This window comes from Lathyrus oleraceus, chromosome 5, assembly GCF_024323335.1.
Source record: "Lathyrus oleraceus cultivar Zhongwan6 chromosome 5, CAAS_Psat_ZW6_1.0, whole genome shotgun sequence".
Lineage (NCBI taxonomy): Eukaryota > Viridiplantae > Streptophyta > Magnoliopsida > Fabales > Fabaceae > Lathyrus > Lathyrus oleraceus.
In genome coordinates, this window is record NC_066583.1 from 617,631,044 (window position 1) to 617,646,928 (window position 15,885).

At 38.4% G+C, this 15,885-nt stretch overlaps 1 protein-coding gene across 1 annotated transcript; it reads right to left on the reverse strand.

Moving 5' to 3' along the window:
* Positions 1-12,615: 12,615 nt before the first annotated feature.
* On the reverse strand, positions 12,616-14,382 carry LOC127082444 (uncharacterized). The gene is made up of 6 exons (XM_051022681.1): positions 14,199-14,382; positions 13,844-14,087; positions 13,669-13,798; positions 13,384-13,614; positions 13,011-13,266; positions 12,616-12,830 (listed from the first exon to the last, which is right to left on the reverse strand). Exons 1-6 carry the CDS (start codon positions 14,380-14,382, stop codon positions 12,616-12,618), a joined length of 1,260 nt encoding a protein of 419 aa, XP_050878638.1.
* Between the last annotated feature and the right edge of the window lie 1,503 nt (positions 14,383-15,885).

Here is a 15,885-nt window from a genome sequence, read left to right on the forward strand (position 1 = left end):
TGATGCTGTAGTGGAAAACTTGGCACCTAATATTTCTGATCATACCCCTGTCAAAGTTAGTGTTAGCCAACAGCAGATAAGGAAGGGATCGATGTTTAAATTCCTGAATTGTAGTGTTAAAGAGCCTACCTATATGCAGATTGTGAAGAACAGTTGGCAAGAAGAGGTGATAGGTAATAACATGTACAGATTATGGAGGAAATTATTGAGACTGTAACCGATTCTGAAGAAGCTGAATTCCCAATACTCAGACATTCAGGACCAAATCCAGAAAGCCAGACAATTGCTTCTAGACGAACAGAAGGATCTCCAAAATAATTTGTTTGATGTGCAAAGTATTGAGAGAGTGAAGCAGTGTACTAAGAACCTCATCCATTTGAACCAAACAGAGGAAAATATATTGAAGCAGAAAGCCAAGGTGAATTGGTTACAACTAGGAGATGGTAATAATGCTTTTTATCATGCCTATGTGAGGGACAGAAACAAGCAAAAGGGGATGTATTCTTTGGAGTCTGTAAATGGAGGTAGCCTAAGCAAACCAGAAGATATAGAAGAAGAAGTTTTGCAATTCTATGACAAACTGGTAGGTACTAAATCCCTGAACCTGAGATGTATCGATATTACCACTGTAAGGAATGGTAAAACTCTTGATAGAGAGAGTGCTTGTCAGCTGATAAGACCTGTTGAGAAAGGGGAAGTGTGGAGTGCTCTGAAAAGTATAGGCCAGAATAAGGCACCGGGGGTGGATGGATTCAACGCTTACTTCTTCACAGCTACATGGCAAATTGTGAAAAATGATGTGACAACTGCAGTTAAAGAATTTTTTCATAATGGAAAGATGCTGAAGGTTTTTAACTGCTCCTTGGTAACTCTTATCCCCAAAAATCCTGATGCTAAAACTGTTAAGGATATGAGACCTATAGCTTGCTGTAGTACAATTTACAAGATTATATCAAAAATCCTAACAACTAGACTGGGTAAGGTGATCAGTAAGCTGGTGGATGAATCATAATCTGCTTTTGTTCCAGGTAGACACATACAGGACAACATCATCTTGGCTCAAGAACTGCTCAAAGGGTATAACAGGAAGAATATTTCTCCGAGGTGCATGGTTCAGATGGATATTCAAAAGGCGTATGATACGGTTGACTGGAATGCTTTAGCTCAGATTATGCAAGAGATGGGAATACCTCAGATGTTCAGAAATTGGGTAATGGAATGTGTAACCACTACTTCTTATCGGTTCAATATCAATGGGAGTCCCTCAAAAGTTCTGGAAGCAAAAAGGGGATTGAGACAGGGAGATCCCATCTCCCCCCTCTTATTTGTGCTGGTGATGGAATACCTTCATAGGATGTTCCAAAACTTGAATAATAATCCAAACTTCAATTTTCACCCAAAATGTGAAAAATTGAAGCTTATCGACATGTGTTTTGCTGATGATATTGTGATTTTTGCGAGAGGGGATATTGGTTCTCTTCAACTCATTATGCAGGTGGTGGAAAAATTCACTAACTCAACTGGCTTGCAAATGAGCATTCCTAAAAGCAAGCTATTTGTGGGAGGGGTAGATGGCATAACTAAAGGAAACTTGCAGCAAGCAACTGGATTCTCTTTGGGGCAGCTTCCAGTCAAGTATCTTGGAGTGCCTCTGAATAGTAGAAAGCTCACCATCAACAATTGTCAAGGGCTGCTAGATAGAATGACTGTTAGAATTAACCATTGGTGTAGCCATCTTTTGTCGTATGCAGGTAAATTACAGTTGGTGAGAAGTGTGATGTTTGCTATAACCAATTATTGGATGCAAATTTTTCTTCTACCCAAAAAGATCATTAGGCTCATTGAAAGCATGTGTAGAAGATTCATTTGGGCTGGAAATGACGAGAAGAGTAAAAAAGCGTCAGTGGCCTGGGACCATGTTTGTGATTCGATTGCAAATGGTGGAAGGAACATCATAGCCTTAGGGGAGTGGAATAAAGCCACCATTGGCAAGCTTCTCTGGAATTTAAGCGAGAAGAAGGATAAAATATGGGTTAAATGGATGCATATTTACTACTTGAAGAATGGAGTGATTGAGGAATACCAACCCAACAACAACAGTTCTTGGTTGATGAAGTCCATGTGTAAACATAAAGCTGAATTGATGTCTAATGATACTTGGGTTGAATTCCAGGCTAATAATATGTATAGCACTCGAAGAATGTATCGGCATCTGCGTGGGGACAAGCCAAGAGTTGATTGGAGGAGGTTAATGTACATAAACATGGCTAGACCAAGGGCTGTTTTTACTCTTTGGCTGGTCTGTCAGGACAGATTGCAAACCAAAGACAGATTGATGAAACACGGGATTTATACTGATGGGAATTGTCTGTTTTGTGATGTGCAGGAAAATAGAAGCCATTTATTCTTTGAGTGTGCAATCACAAAGAAGATTTGGAAGGAGATTCTTAATAGGCTCGGGCTTGGTTATATCCATATTGATTGGAATGAGCATACTGCTTGGCAACAAGCCAAAGGGAAGGGCAACAAAATGCGTATATTCAAAGTTGCGCTGGCTGAAACGGTATACCATATTTGGTGGGTGAGAAACAGGATTTGTTTCCAACAGGGGAGGAAGGAAGAGCTTCAAAGCCAACATATTCATGACATACTTATGGATAGATTTAGAATGAATAGAAAATTGACAGCGTATTGTAATAGCCTTTAGTGGTCGTTGTTTGTATCCGTGTCGGTTGGGGTCTGGATCTGAGGATCGGCGTGTATTTCTTTGTTTTGGCAATAAAGATTATTTTTATTCCAAAAAAAAAAATGAAAATCAATTAAATCAGAAAAACGTGGACCACTTGATCTCCCTCATTAATTGAGGTGGCATATCAAGTGGATGAAAACGTGCGTACCATGGTGCACGCTAGTCAGCACGCCAAACAACTGGTAATAAAAAAGAACGCTCAAGATTAAAATGCATTGGCTTGATCATGTGGCTCAGAACTCATCCAGCAGATCGCCGGAGCAAACCACCAGCCATCTTCTCCGATGACCCTGGCCGGACTGGTTCTCTCATCACCATCACATAAATGAAAAAAGAGAACATGATCTTAAAGAAAAAATGGCGTAGATCACGAATATGACCTCAATTCAACCTAACTCCAAGTATATTGAGAGATACATGGAGTTGAATTTTGAGGTACATGAATTGAGTTGCTTCGATTTGACCTCAAAGCAACTCAATCTTCTTGCCTACATTGGTAGGACTTCAGACAACCAATGATCCAAGAGGATTGATGAGAACTGAGAGAGAATCGAAGAGAAGAAAAATCTGGAAAAATACCTTCAATGTTTTGCAGAACTTGATCTCTCTTGCTTCAATTCATGTTTGATCTTTCTTATGGAGCTTGCAGAAGTAGATTAGGAATGGTACAAGGCTTTGGATCCTGGAGTTTTCGAATCTCCAAACAGTGAGATTCAAACTCAAATTTCAAGTGAATTTTCTCAGGTTTTCCTTTCAATTATGAGGGTTTCAAATGTGGGAGGTAAAGCCGACGCGCAAGGTTCCTCAAAACTGATGCAATGGACCTCTATTTATAGCAAATGCAAGTGATATTTGCACCTTTGGAAATTCTTCCAAATTTGGCAATGTGGAGTGCACGCTTGCATGGGCATGTACAGGCCCGTGAAGCAACTCAATTAGGTCCAAATGCAAGTGAGATTGAGTCTGAATGTGGATTGTGATGCAAGGCAAAAGTGTATTGATGTTTGAAGAATGATTCTTGCCAACTGATACAGCCATGTTCAAGCCATGCGCAGAACCCTCAAACCTTATCCAAAATGGATGAATTTGGACTCTTTGGAAATGTTAGATCAAGAGGAACAACTCTTATGTTGAACACTTTTCCATTTGGAGCTTGTATCATGATTAATTTTGAGGTGGAAGTTTGGAAATTTCAACATGTCAAAATCTTTTCTAAGTGTTAAGCCATATGTTCAATTATTCCACCTTGGCTAACTTTTTACGTGAGCTTCAAATGAGAAAAGTGTCTTCATAAAAGTTGTATCTCTTTCAAAACCCTTCAAAATGGTCATGAATTTGACCTTATTTGGATTTGGGATGAATGCGTTATGCATTTTTGAAGTTGAGGAAAATCACTTGTTCAATGGTATTGGTCCAAAATGACCTATAATGTATCCTCATATCACATGCTCATAAAAGTTGATTTAGCTTTTCCTCCAAACATAAAAGTTGAATTATACACATTTGATTTGATTATGCAACTCGGAAATATTTCATCTCATACAAATTGAGCAAGTTATGGCCTTGGGAAGTTGACTTTCAAATTAGGGTTTTGACAAAATGACCTATAATCTTTCAACATAAAAAATGACTTTACAAGCAAAACTAGATATAGACCTAAACATGAAAGTTGTTTGTAATGTCATTTAGAGTAACTTTGATCTTGGAATCATTTTCATATGATGAAAATTGTAGGAGATGGGGTCTAGGGGAACCCAGTTTTGATAAGATGAATTCCTCTGGTCAACCACCATCAACCACCTTGCTAACTTGAAAATTTCTTGACTTTTTGGACTCATGGGAGATCATATATGCATAACATGATGAATTTTGAAGTGTACCTTGGAGTATTTGATCAATTGGTGAAGAAGTTACTCAAGATACCCAGATAAACTAGGATTTCCAAGGCAAACCAATTCCAAACTCTTGAAGAATGCTTGATCAAGGATAGACTCAAAGGAAAGAAAATCCATCACCGATTAGGATGAACATATCAAGGATAGACTTTCCTGGGGATGTTAAGGAGGATACCCGTCATCGGTTAAGATGAACATATCAAGGATACCCGTCTGAACAAAAAAGGTAGGAATTACATCTATCGAATGCTGGATAGAATACCATCAAAGAGAGTATCTGTCACCTGTTAAGATGAACATATCAAGGATAGAATCTGAGAGGAAGAATAGGAAATACATCTATCAGTTACTGGATAGAATACCACAAAGAGGATATCCTTCACCGGTTAAAGTGAACATATCAAGTATAAACTCTGCAAAGGGGAGTAAAACGCAGGATTTACAACTACCGGCTACCGGGCAAAAGACCGCAAAGAGAAGAAAACCCGTCATCGGTTAGGATGAACATATCAAGGGGTGACCCTCCGGGAAACAAAATAGGGATTACAACTACCTTTTTACTTGGTAGAATACCATCAAAGAGAATATCCGTCACCGGTTAGGATGAACATATCAAGGATAGACTCAAAGCAGGAGAAGAAAATATTCGTCATCGGTTAGGATGAACATATCAAGGATATACTTCCTAGGGAGACATGAAAACAAATCCGCTGGGGAGAAAAGGGGTTACTTTTGTCAAGTATTGGGCGAGAAGTAACAAACTGCAAACTAAGAATAATATTACCAGTTACTGGGTAATAGACTCTTAGGGGACCAAAAATATCTATCTAGGTAAGATCTAGAAAGAAACGGTCAATCAAGACTCAACCCAATGAGGATATAGCTCAAGAGGAGTGGTTCCATCCAGATAATCAATTTGGGAGGAAGCTGAAATAATAATTATCCACGAGGAAATAACTCAATGGGGAAAGGAGAAAGGTTAAAGTCTTTCTGCTTATGAGGCTGACACTCTACAATTGAAAAGAGGACAGACTCACCAAACCTGTATGGGGATAAAGTACCACCAGAACAGAGAATAAGAATCACAAGAATGAGTCAACAGGTGCAATGATGCAATAATGAAATTATATAAGTGTATATGTATATGTATATGTGTATATGATGATTATGCTGACAAAACGATCTCAAAGGATACAAGGATATCGCAGATTTGAATCATCAATACAATTCTCGACCAATCCACAAAAGAGGGAAACAACTGCTGGAGAAAAGAGAGATCAACATCCCAAAGGCTCAACCCTAGCTGGGAAAGAAAAAAGGAGATCTGCTGAGGAAATTACTACCAACTCTGCGGGGAATTTTAGGTCAACACCATATCAAATGGGAGACAACCCTGCAGGGGAGCAAACACAGATACCTGCTCAGAAACCAGGAGGAAATTCTGACTGGGAGCGAATCTGATGACGACTTGTGAGGAACCAAAGTTCTGCCGAAATCATGTGAATTGCTGCAACAGAGTGTCCGCACTCTGCTGGAGAACAAATATAAACTCGACCGGGGAGTAATTACCAACTCAGCTAGGGATAACGAAGAATTAACTGCCCGGAGAAATCAACAAACACCGGGTGCTGAACAATGTTGTTGGGGATGAAAGAGAAATTGCACCTACTGCTTAGGGAGAACCAATAATACTCCACACTTAGGGGTTACTGCTTTCGAACCATTATTGCTACTCATTTTACATGAAATCGATTGCTTAAAATTAATTCTTTTATATGTTTAAGAAAATATGATTTTGATTAAAACTTTAATTTTCAAAATGATTATGATAAAATTTAAAACTATTTGTCCGAATTAAATAAGAGTAGAAATAATTGGATAAAATCTCAACTTTATTTAATAGAATGGTAGTATGTTAATGACAAGACTCCATAGATCTTTACAAAGTTGAAAATGGCAATTTACATGGAAAAGGGTTACATTGAATATAATGATTACTAATCCTTCTACCGCCTCTTGATATCCATTATGCTCTTGACTATTGTTGGAGATGATGAACCATAACTGACCGACTTGCTTAAGAAAGTCTTCAAATCAGAAGATTAGCAGGATGTAGTTACTTGCCAAAATCCCTGTTTTTTGCATAAATTGCCCCAAGGTGGGGTACTCAATTTATCGGGATAAATATTTCTGTTTTATGTCTCTGATTTTTGTCTGGATCACCCTTTCAGGTTTTAAACTTAGCGAGTTGTTCTTTTCTTTTTTGGCGAAGTATTTCTTGACTGCATCAGTATTCACAGGACGAGTGAACTCTTCACCATCCATAGTTGTAAGAATCAAAGCACCTCCTGAAAAGGCTCTCTTAACAACATATGGACCTTCGTAATTAGGAGTCCATTTTCCCCTAGAATCTGGTTTGAAAGATAAGATTTTCTTGAGCACAAGGTCACCTTCTCTGAAAACACGAGGCCTGACCTTCTTGTCAAAAGCTTTCTTCATCCTCTGCTGATACAACTGACCATGACACATGGCAGTCAACCTCTTCTCTTCAATCAAATTCAGCTGATCAAATCTAGTCTGACACCATTCAGCCTCAGTCAACTTGGCTTTGATCAGCACACGCAATGATGGGATCTCGACCTCTACATGGAGCACAACTTCCACACCATATACAAGAGAGGAAGGGGTTGCCCCTGTTGAAGTGCGGATGGATGTACGATACCCGTGCAAAGCAAATGGGATTATCTCATGCCAATCCTTATACGTTACAACCATCTTCTGAATAATTTTCTTGATGTTCTTATTTGTAGCTTCAACAACCCCATTCATCTTAGGTCTGTAGGGAGAAGAATTATGGTGTGCAATCTTGAAGTCTTTGCAAAGAGCTTCCACCATATTATTATTCAAGTTAGATCCATTATCAATAATGATCTTACTTTGCACACCATAACGGCATATGATCTGATTCTTGATAAACCTTGCAACAACTTGCTTGGTTACATTTGCATACGATGTCGCTTCAACCCATTTTATGAAGTAGTCAATGGCCACCAAAATGAAATGATGTTCGTTCAAAGCTTTGGGCTCGATCATTCCAATCATATCGATTCCCCATATGGAGAAGGGCCATGGGGAGGAAATGACGTTCAACAGTGTAGGAGGAACATGAATTTTATCTTCATATATTTGAAACTTGTGGCATTTCTTCACAAACTTGCAACAGTCAGATTCCATTGTTAGCCAATAGTAACCTGCTCACAACATCTTCTTCGCCACTGCATGTCCATTGGAATGAGTACCAAAGGAACCTTCATGGACTTCAGCCATCAACAGGTCTGCTTTGTGTCTATCCACGCATCTGAGCAGGACCATATCGAAGTTTCTCTTATATAACACATCACCATTCAGGTAGAAATTGCCGGCTAATCTTCTCATAGTCTTATTATCTTTCAAAGATACTCCAGACGGGTAAATCTGACTTTGGAGGAAACACTTGATGTCGTAATACCACGGCTTCTCATCTTTGATCTCTTTAACAGCGAACACATGAGTTGGCCTATCAAGACGCATTACAGTCAAGTTGGGAACTTCATTCCAATATTTCACCATAATCATTGAAGCTAATGTTGCAAGAGCATCTGCCATCCGATTTTCATCTCGAGGGATATGATGAAACTCAACCTTTGGAAAGAAAGTTGAAATCCTCCTCGCATAATCTCTATATGGTATCAAACCGGGTTAATTCGTCTCCCATTCACCTTTGATTTGATTCGCAACCAAAGCAGAATCTCCATATACGTCTAAATACTTGATTATGAGATCAATGGCCTCTTCAAGCCCCATAATGCAAGCTTCATATTCTGCCATATTATTTGTACACTTGAAAGTCAATCTAGATGTAAACGGAAAAAGCATGCCTTGAGGAGTAATAATCACTGCCCCAATGCCATTACCAGACTGATTAACAACTTCATCATATACCATGCCCCCAACGGGAACCATGTTCTAGCCCTTCTTCAAGCAATAGTTCGTCACAATCTTTCATCTTCAAGTACAAGATCTCTTCATCAGGAAAATCATACTGCACTGACTGGTAATCTTCAATTGGTTGGTGAGCCAAATGGTCAACCAAGACACTACCTTTAATTTCCTTTTAAGATCGGTATTCAATATCATACTCAGATAACAACATCTGCCAACGGGAAATCCTCCTAGTTAAAGCAGGTTTCTCAAATATGTACTTGATTGGATCCATTTTGGATATCAATCAAGTAGTATGATTATACATATATTGACGCAGACGCTTAGCAGCCCAAGCCAATGCGCAATAAGTCTTCTCTAGCATAGAATACCGAGTCTCACAATCGGTGAATTTCTTACTGAGGTAGTAAATTGCATACTCTTTCTTTCCAGTCTCATCTTGCTGACCAAGAACACAATCCATACTTTCCTCAAGCACAGTCAGATACATGATCAATGGTCTTCCTTCAACAGGTGGAGACAGAATCGGAGGTTCGAGCAGACACTCTTTGATACTATCAAAAGCTTCTGGCAATCTTCGGTCCAATCACAAGACTGATCTTTCCTAAGAAGCTTGAATATAGGGGCACAAGTGGCAGTCATGTGTGAAATGAATCTTGAGATATAATTCAAGCGACCGAGAAAACCTCTGACTTGCTTCTCAGTCTTGGGCGCCGACATCTCTTGTATTGCTTTGACCTTGGTAGAGTCAACTTCAATACCTTTCTCGCTGATAATAAAGCCCAACAACTTACCGAAACGAACACAAAATGTACACTTATTGGGATTCAATCGGAGTTTATACTTCCTCAAACGCTTGAATAGCTTCAACAAATGCTCAACATGTTCCTCTTCATCAATGGATTTAGCAATCATATCATCAACATAGACTTCGATTTCTTTATGCATCATATCATGAAAAAGAGTAGTCATTGCTCTCTGGTAAGTTGCACCAGCATTCTTCAAACCGAAAGACATCACTTTATAACAGAATGTTCCCTAAGGTGTAATGAATGTGGTCTTCTCCATATCTTCAGGTGCCATCTTGATATGATTATATCCAGAAAATCCGTCCATAAACGAAAAGACTTTAAATTTAGTTGTATTGTCTACCAACATATCAATGTGTGGCAGAGGGAAATCATCTTTCGGGCCTGCTTTATTCAAATCTTTGTAATCAACGCACATACGAACTTTTCCATCCTTCTTCGGCACATGTACAATATTGGCCACCCACTACGGATACTCAGCAGTTACAAGGAAACCAACATCAATCTGCTTTTGCACTTCTTCTTTAATCTTCACTGCCATATCGGGATGAGTTCTTCTCAACTTCTGCTTGACTGGTGGGCATTCCGGCTTCAAAGGCAATCTATGCTCCACAATCTCGGAATCCAACCCAGTCATGTCTTGATAGGACCAAGAAAACACATCTGAATACTCTCGAAGAAGATCAATCAACCCCTTCTTAACATTCGGACACATTCGAGACCCAATCTTGACCTCCTTCACATCGTCTTCGGAACCTAAGTTGACTAGCTCAATCTGCTCTTCAAACGGCTGAATGGCTTTTCCTTCATTCTCAAGAAGACGAGACAATTCATCACTTACTTCTTCATCACTTTCCTCCTCAGCCTCAAACACAGGGAATTCAAAATTTGGAGAAGGAGAAGGATCATTGTATTCAATGGGGTTATAAACCAACCTGCATAATGATTTGATATTTTGATTTCAGAGAAGTGAATTTGTGACCAAATATTATGCAGATCGACAATTATATTATTTATTTATGTTTTTTATGATTACCATTTTCAGAATAAATCAAAAAGTAAAAACAAAACATCATAGATGTGGATGAATAGAATTATATTTTATTGATGATCGAATTGAAAATGCCCAACAATGTTCACTTCCCCCCTTAGGCATAGGAGAAGGATTTTCAAAAACAAATAAAAGCAATTACTTAGATCGATGCACAATAATAGGAATATCAACAGCAGTCCAATTGTTGCAAGCCTTTCCATGCGTCACAAAATTGGTGCAAACTTCATCTTCATCACCTTCTAGAACAGCAGCTAAGTGTTGTTCATTACCATGAATGAACCTGTAGCGAGAAATTTATGATCATCAAGCTATTGACAAGCTAGAGATCAAATAACAAGAGTCGTCATCACACTTTTATTGTTTCCAAGGGGAAAGGGGAAAAGTACGAGCAAAACCCACAAGTAAGAAGTTTTCAAATCAAAACTAATAAAAAGTCATAGATCACAGGTAAGGGGGTTGGTTACATAAAGGGAAGGTGTTAGGACCCAAAGTGTCCTAGGTACTCCTAGGGAGCCCTTTTTATGTGCATATGTACTTGGTATAAAGTGATGTTTACAAACAAATAGAATGGGGGATGAGAAAAGAATTCATTAATTATATTTTTGTGTTTGAGAAGACCTTCAGACTTGTGCCTACATACCAACATAAAAAAGAGGGATCAAAACCTCGTAGTTCGTGATACAAATATCAAAGTGGATGCATTACTTTTAACAAAAATTAAGTTTGAAAGGCACAAAGGCCTAAAATGGTTTGAATGGGTTAGTTCTTTTTCGCTTTTTGAAAGTTTAAGTCAAGTATAGTTAAGTTTATTTACAAGTTTGATTTAAGAAAATAAGTTTGAAAATGCAATGACATAAGGCCAAAGTTTCTATCTTTTTTGCAAAAGTGGTCAAAGTTTAGAACAAAAGTAGTTCACTCAAAGAAGATTTTGAAAATGGAGGGAGAGATTTTGAAATTAAAGAAATGGGGAGAAGATGAAGAGACTAATCCTATGTACAAAATTAAAAGTTGAGAGTTGAAAAGATCTGACCAAATGGGTAGCAATCCAATAGACAAGAATGTCAATAGAAACTCAGAATTCCCTTGGACTTTTAGAATTAGATGAATGAATGGCTCACAATATACAAGCTCACACAAGACTAAAACCTTGTAACTCTCTCACTATTTCGTTCGTTTCTCTTGTGTGTTAAAACCATGTTTTATATGGCCTTTAAATAGAAGCTTTTGAATGGGCTTAGGCGTCATAAAACCCTAAATCTATTTTCCTTGCATATCTTCTTATTTAATGACATCTAATCATCCCTTATTGGAAAATAGATCATTCTGGTTTTAAATCAAATTACTCCTTGAATAGCGCATTCAATCTCCACATAAGCACACACAGATTTGCATGAAAAACATAATCTTAAGATACATAACATTCAGACTGAATGTTCTGTATACACATGTCTTAACATCGGGTCCGACATCTTAGCTAAATCATGCACAACCATATTTAAACATCCTGCAGGAAACTGATATCACATGTCAATATAATACACGTGACAACTTGTGATAACTCTAGGTTTTACCAAAATTGATGCCAACACATAGAACCAACAAACTCCCCCTTTGGCAAATTTTGGCTAAAACATACATCAGATCATACGTTTCACAAGAAAATAATCACAATATCAGTTCAGCAGCAGAAGTAAACATACACACATTACTAGCAAGAATAGCAACTAGTAAACACACACATGTGTTTGTGCTCAGAACACACCACTTCCCCCTTCAACTAGCACCAGTCTGCTTTACACAGACAAAACACTCCCACATCATCTCCAGCATCATCTCCAACGTCATCTCTAACATCATATAGTTATTTTAACACCATATAGCTACTTTTAGCTACTTCTCCCCCTTTTTAGCCAAAAGAGACCAAAGAGACAAAATAGATGTATATTCAGTCAAAAACGCCAGAATGTCAAAAGTTTATTGTTACAGAACCAAGTGCATAAATAGCTTTAAACAAGCTGAGATACAATCCAACAAAAGTAAACATCATAACATCAGAACATAACTGCCAAAGCCCATAAAATCCAAAAAAAAACATCATCACATGAATGGGGGCCAACTTCAAAGGATCTAATCAGAGGAGCTTGAGCTTGCAGCTTCATCAGCATCAGAAACAAAATTGCCACTTGTCTGATCATTAGTTACAGACCTCTCACTAGAGGTTTGGGCTTCAGCCTCCTTAACCTGTTCAATATTCTCACCTTCAGCTCGCTCTAAGCTTGCAATCAGGGCTTCCAACGATTCTTTCATAGCAGATGTCATGACAATGTCTTCGACATGACTGCCTTCAAACAGTTTATAGTGTACTGACAGAGAAGGTTTTCTTCTACTTGATAGGTCATTAGTGCTCAGAATCCCAGGGTGTTGACTCAGGATAATCCCACAAATCATAGAGGGAAAGGCTATAGGTAGCTTTACTGCATTAGTAGAAGCATGCTTGACAATTTGTTCAAACATAAATCTACCATAACCAAATTTTAGTTTGGTTCCAACAGCAAAGATAAATCTTCCAAGGGTATTAGAAATTGTGGAAATGTGGTTGGTAGACACCCAATTTACAGATCCTATTTTATGCAATATGGCATACTTAGCAGTCAGTTTCCCAACAGGAATATGCTTTTTAATAGGCCACTCTTTCATCTGCCTTGCTGTAATTTCTCTACAAACCTCATTGTTTATAGCTTCCAATTCACCTGCACCCTCTATACTTCTTCCCAGAAACTTGTTAATGACAGTGGGAGAAAATGTGATACACTTATCTCTCATAAATACTTTGCAAAATTCCTTGTTGTTTTTATCAGCAATATCTTCAGGAATGTTGACAATGAATTCCTTAACCAATCCCTCATAGCACTGAGATAACCCAACCACAATCTTCATTAACCCAACATTCTTTATTAGGTCCATGACCTCTTTGACTTCAACATCATCATTTCCTAACTCTCTCTCTACAGCCACCCTTCTTTGAATCACAAACTTCCATTTGGCAGCTCCATCTTCAAGATGGAAAGATATATTGTCCCAGTGCACAATAACAACTTTCATAGGGGACTTCCTCACAGTGGTTCTCTTCATAGGGGAGATGTCAGGGACATCTTCGTCAGAATCCGAAACTTATCTAACCTTCCTTTTCTTCACATCAACTTTGCTCCAAGATTTGGAAGGATCTACATCAGCAGTCTTCTTCGCTGTTTTAGCTGACATCATTTCAGCCACAGATCTACCTTTTCTAGTCTTCATACTCTTAGCCATACTAGGCTTTAAGTGATGAAGTAAGTTATCATCTTGATCATCAGACCTATCATCCTCTAGGTCAATCACATTGTTTGCAGAATCATGCTTCTCGGAATGGTAAGCATTGGCAGTTATAGATGCCATAGGTTTTCTTTTACTAGACACAGTTTGCCCTAGAGAGCACAAACCTTCAGCAACCATGTCCTTTCCAAATCTAGAGGAATCATCATCCTTCTCACTATGAGGTTCAACCTCAGGGGAGAGGTACATTATAGACAGAGGAGTAGAGACTCCCTTCACAGAATGTCCTTCATTAAGGATTCTAATGACTAGGTTTCTTATGACACGATCAGTGTGGTGCATATCTTCCTTAGAACTAGTGGAATGAGTTGAGCTAGAAGGGATACTAGAGTTGTTACCTTGATTGGGGCATGCAGAAGCTGATGCATCCATGGGATGGTTTAAATCAAGGGCTTCGCCTGAAATAACAGACAGAGGGACCACATCCAAAATTTCATCATCGAGAAAGTCCACGGAGGGAGTGTTATCCTTGTGAGTAGGCTTAGTAGTTTTTGAACCAGATGGAGTTTGATGTTGTGACATCTTGTCGTTTTTGTGGAAAAATTTCAGTTGCCCTAACAGAGGAGTTTGAGGAAGAAGCAGGGAGTTGGAAATGTTTGAGTAGATAGTGAGGTTGCGTGTGAAAAGGTAATAAATGGTATTTCCAAGACTAGGTGATGATTTACCATAAAGGGGGCGCTTTATTTTAAGAAAGCAGACAATAATTTGATTACCTTTTCCATTCCATATTAATTGCTACAAATTTTCATAAATAAAAATCCCTAATTTCCCTCTTAGGAATTCAAATTGATTTTCATCCAAGGCCTTTGTAAAAATATCAGCTAACTGCATCACAGTAGCAACTTACTCTAGGGCTACAATTTTATCCTCCACGAGTTCTCTAATAAAATGGTGACGGATATAAATATGTTTTGTCCTGCTGTGATGAATAGGATTCTTAGACATGTTTATAGCACTCAAGTTGTCACAATATAATGTCATGACATCTTGCGTGACATTGTATTCAGTCAGCATTTGTTTCATTCACACCAGTTGAGAGCAACTACTTCCAGCTTCTATATATTCAGCTTCAACAGTGGACAGAGACACACAATTTTGTTTCTTACCAAACCAAGATATTAAGTTGTTCCCCAAGAAGAAGCATCCTCCTGATGTGCTTTTCCTATCATCAGCACTTCCAGCCCAATCAGCATCACAATATCCAGACATCACGGATTCAGATCCATGAGTGTATAGTACCCATAGTCACTAGTGCCATTGACATATTTCAGGATCCTTTTCACTTGGTTTATGTGACTCACCTTTGGTTCAACTTGATATCTAGCACATACACCTACAGCAAAAGCAATGTCAGGTCTGCTTGCTGTGAGATATAGCAGACTCCCTATCATGCTTCTGTAGAGACTTTGATCCACACTGACACCATTTTCATCTTTAGACACTTTCAGATGAGTAGGAGCAGGTGTCCTTTTGTGGCTTGTATTCTCCATGCCAAACTTCTTAACAATATTTTTGGCATATTTGCTTTGAGATAGAAAGATAGAATCTTCCACCTGCTTGACTTGTAGCCCAAGAAAATAGGTTAGTTCTCCAACAAGGCTCATTTCAAATTCAGACTGCATTTGTTCAACAAAATGTTGAACCATCTTATTTGACATCCCACCGAACACAATATCATCCATATATATCTGAGCCACCATGAGTTTTCCTCCTTCATTTTTGACAAATAAATTCTTATCAATGCCTCCCTTCCTGTATCCATTGTCAATGAGAAACACTGTGAGTCTATCATACCAAGCTCTAGGAGCTTGTTTCAACCCATAGAGGGCTTTCCTCAACTTATACACATGCTTTGGAAGATTTGGGTCTGTGAACCCTTTAGGTTGTTCAATGTAACACCCTTCTAAAATACCCCAAATATTTAATTAAAATAGCAATATATCAATCAGAGTAATTATGCACTTAAGGGTGTCACACAATCATTTTACACCAATCATCAAAATATCCTGTCATGCTCATTTATTT

What these genes read in the sequence shown, in the direction of transcription:
- LOC127082444 (XM_051022681.1), bottom strand. Translation starts at nt 14,382, where the DNA reads ATGTCACAACATCAAACTCCATCTGGTTCAAAAACTACTAAGCCTACT. An exon ending in ATTGACCTAGAGGATGATAG is followed by an intron (nt 13,799 to 13,843) that starts GTCTGATGATCA and finishes CTTAAAGCCTAG; the next exon opens with TATGGCTAAGAGTATGAAGA. An exon ending in TTGATGTGAAGAAAAGGAAG is followed by an intron (nt 13,615 to 13,668) that starts GTTAGATAAGTT and finishes TCCCCTATGAAG; the next exon opens with AGAACCACTGTGAGGAAGTC.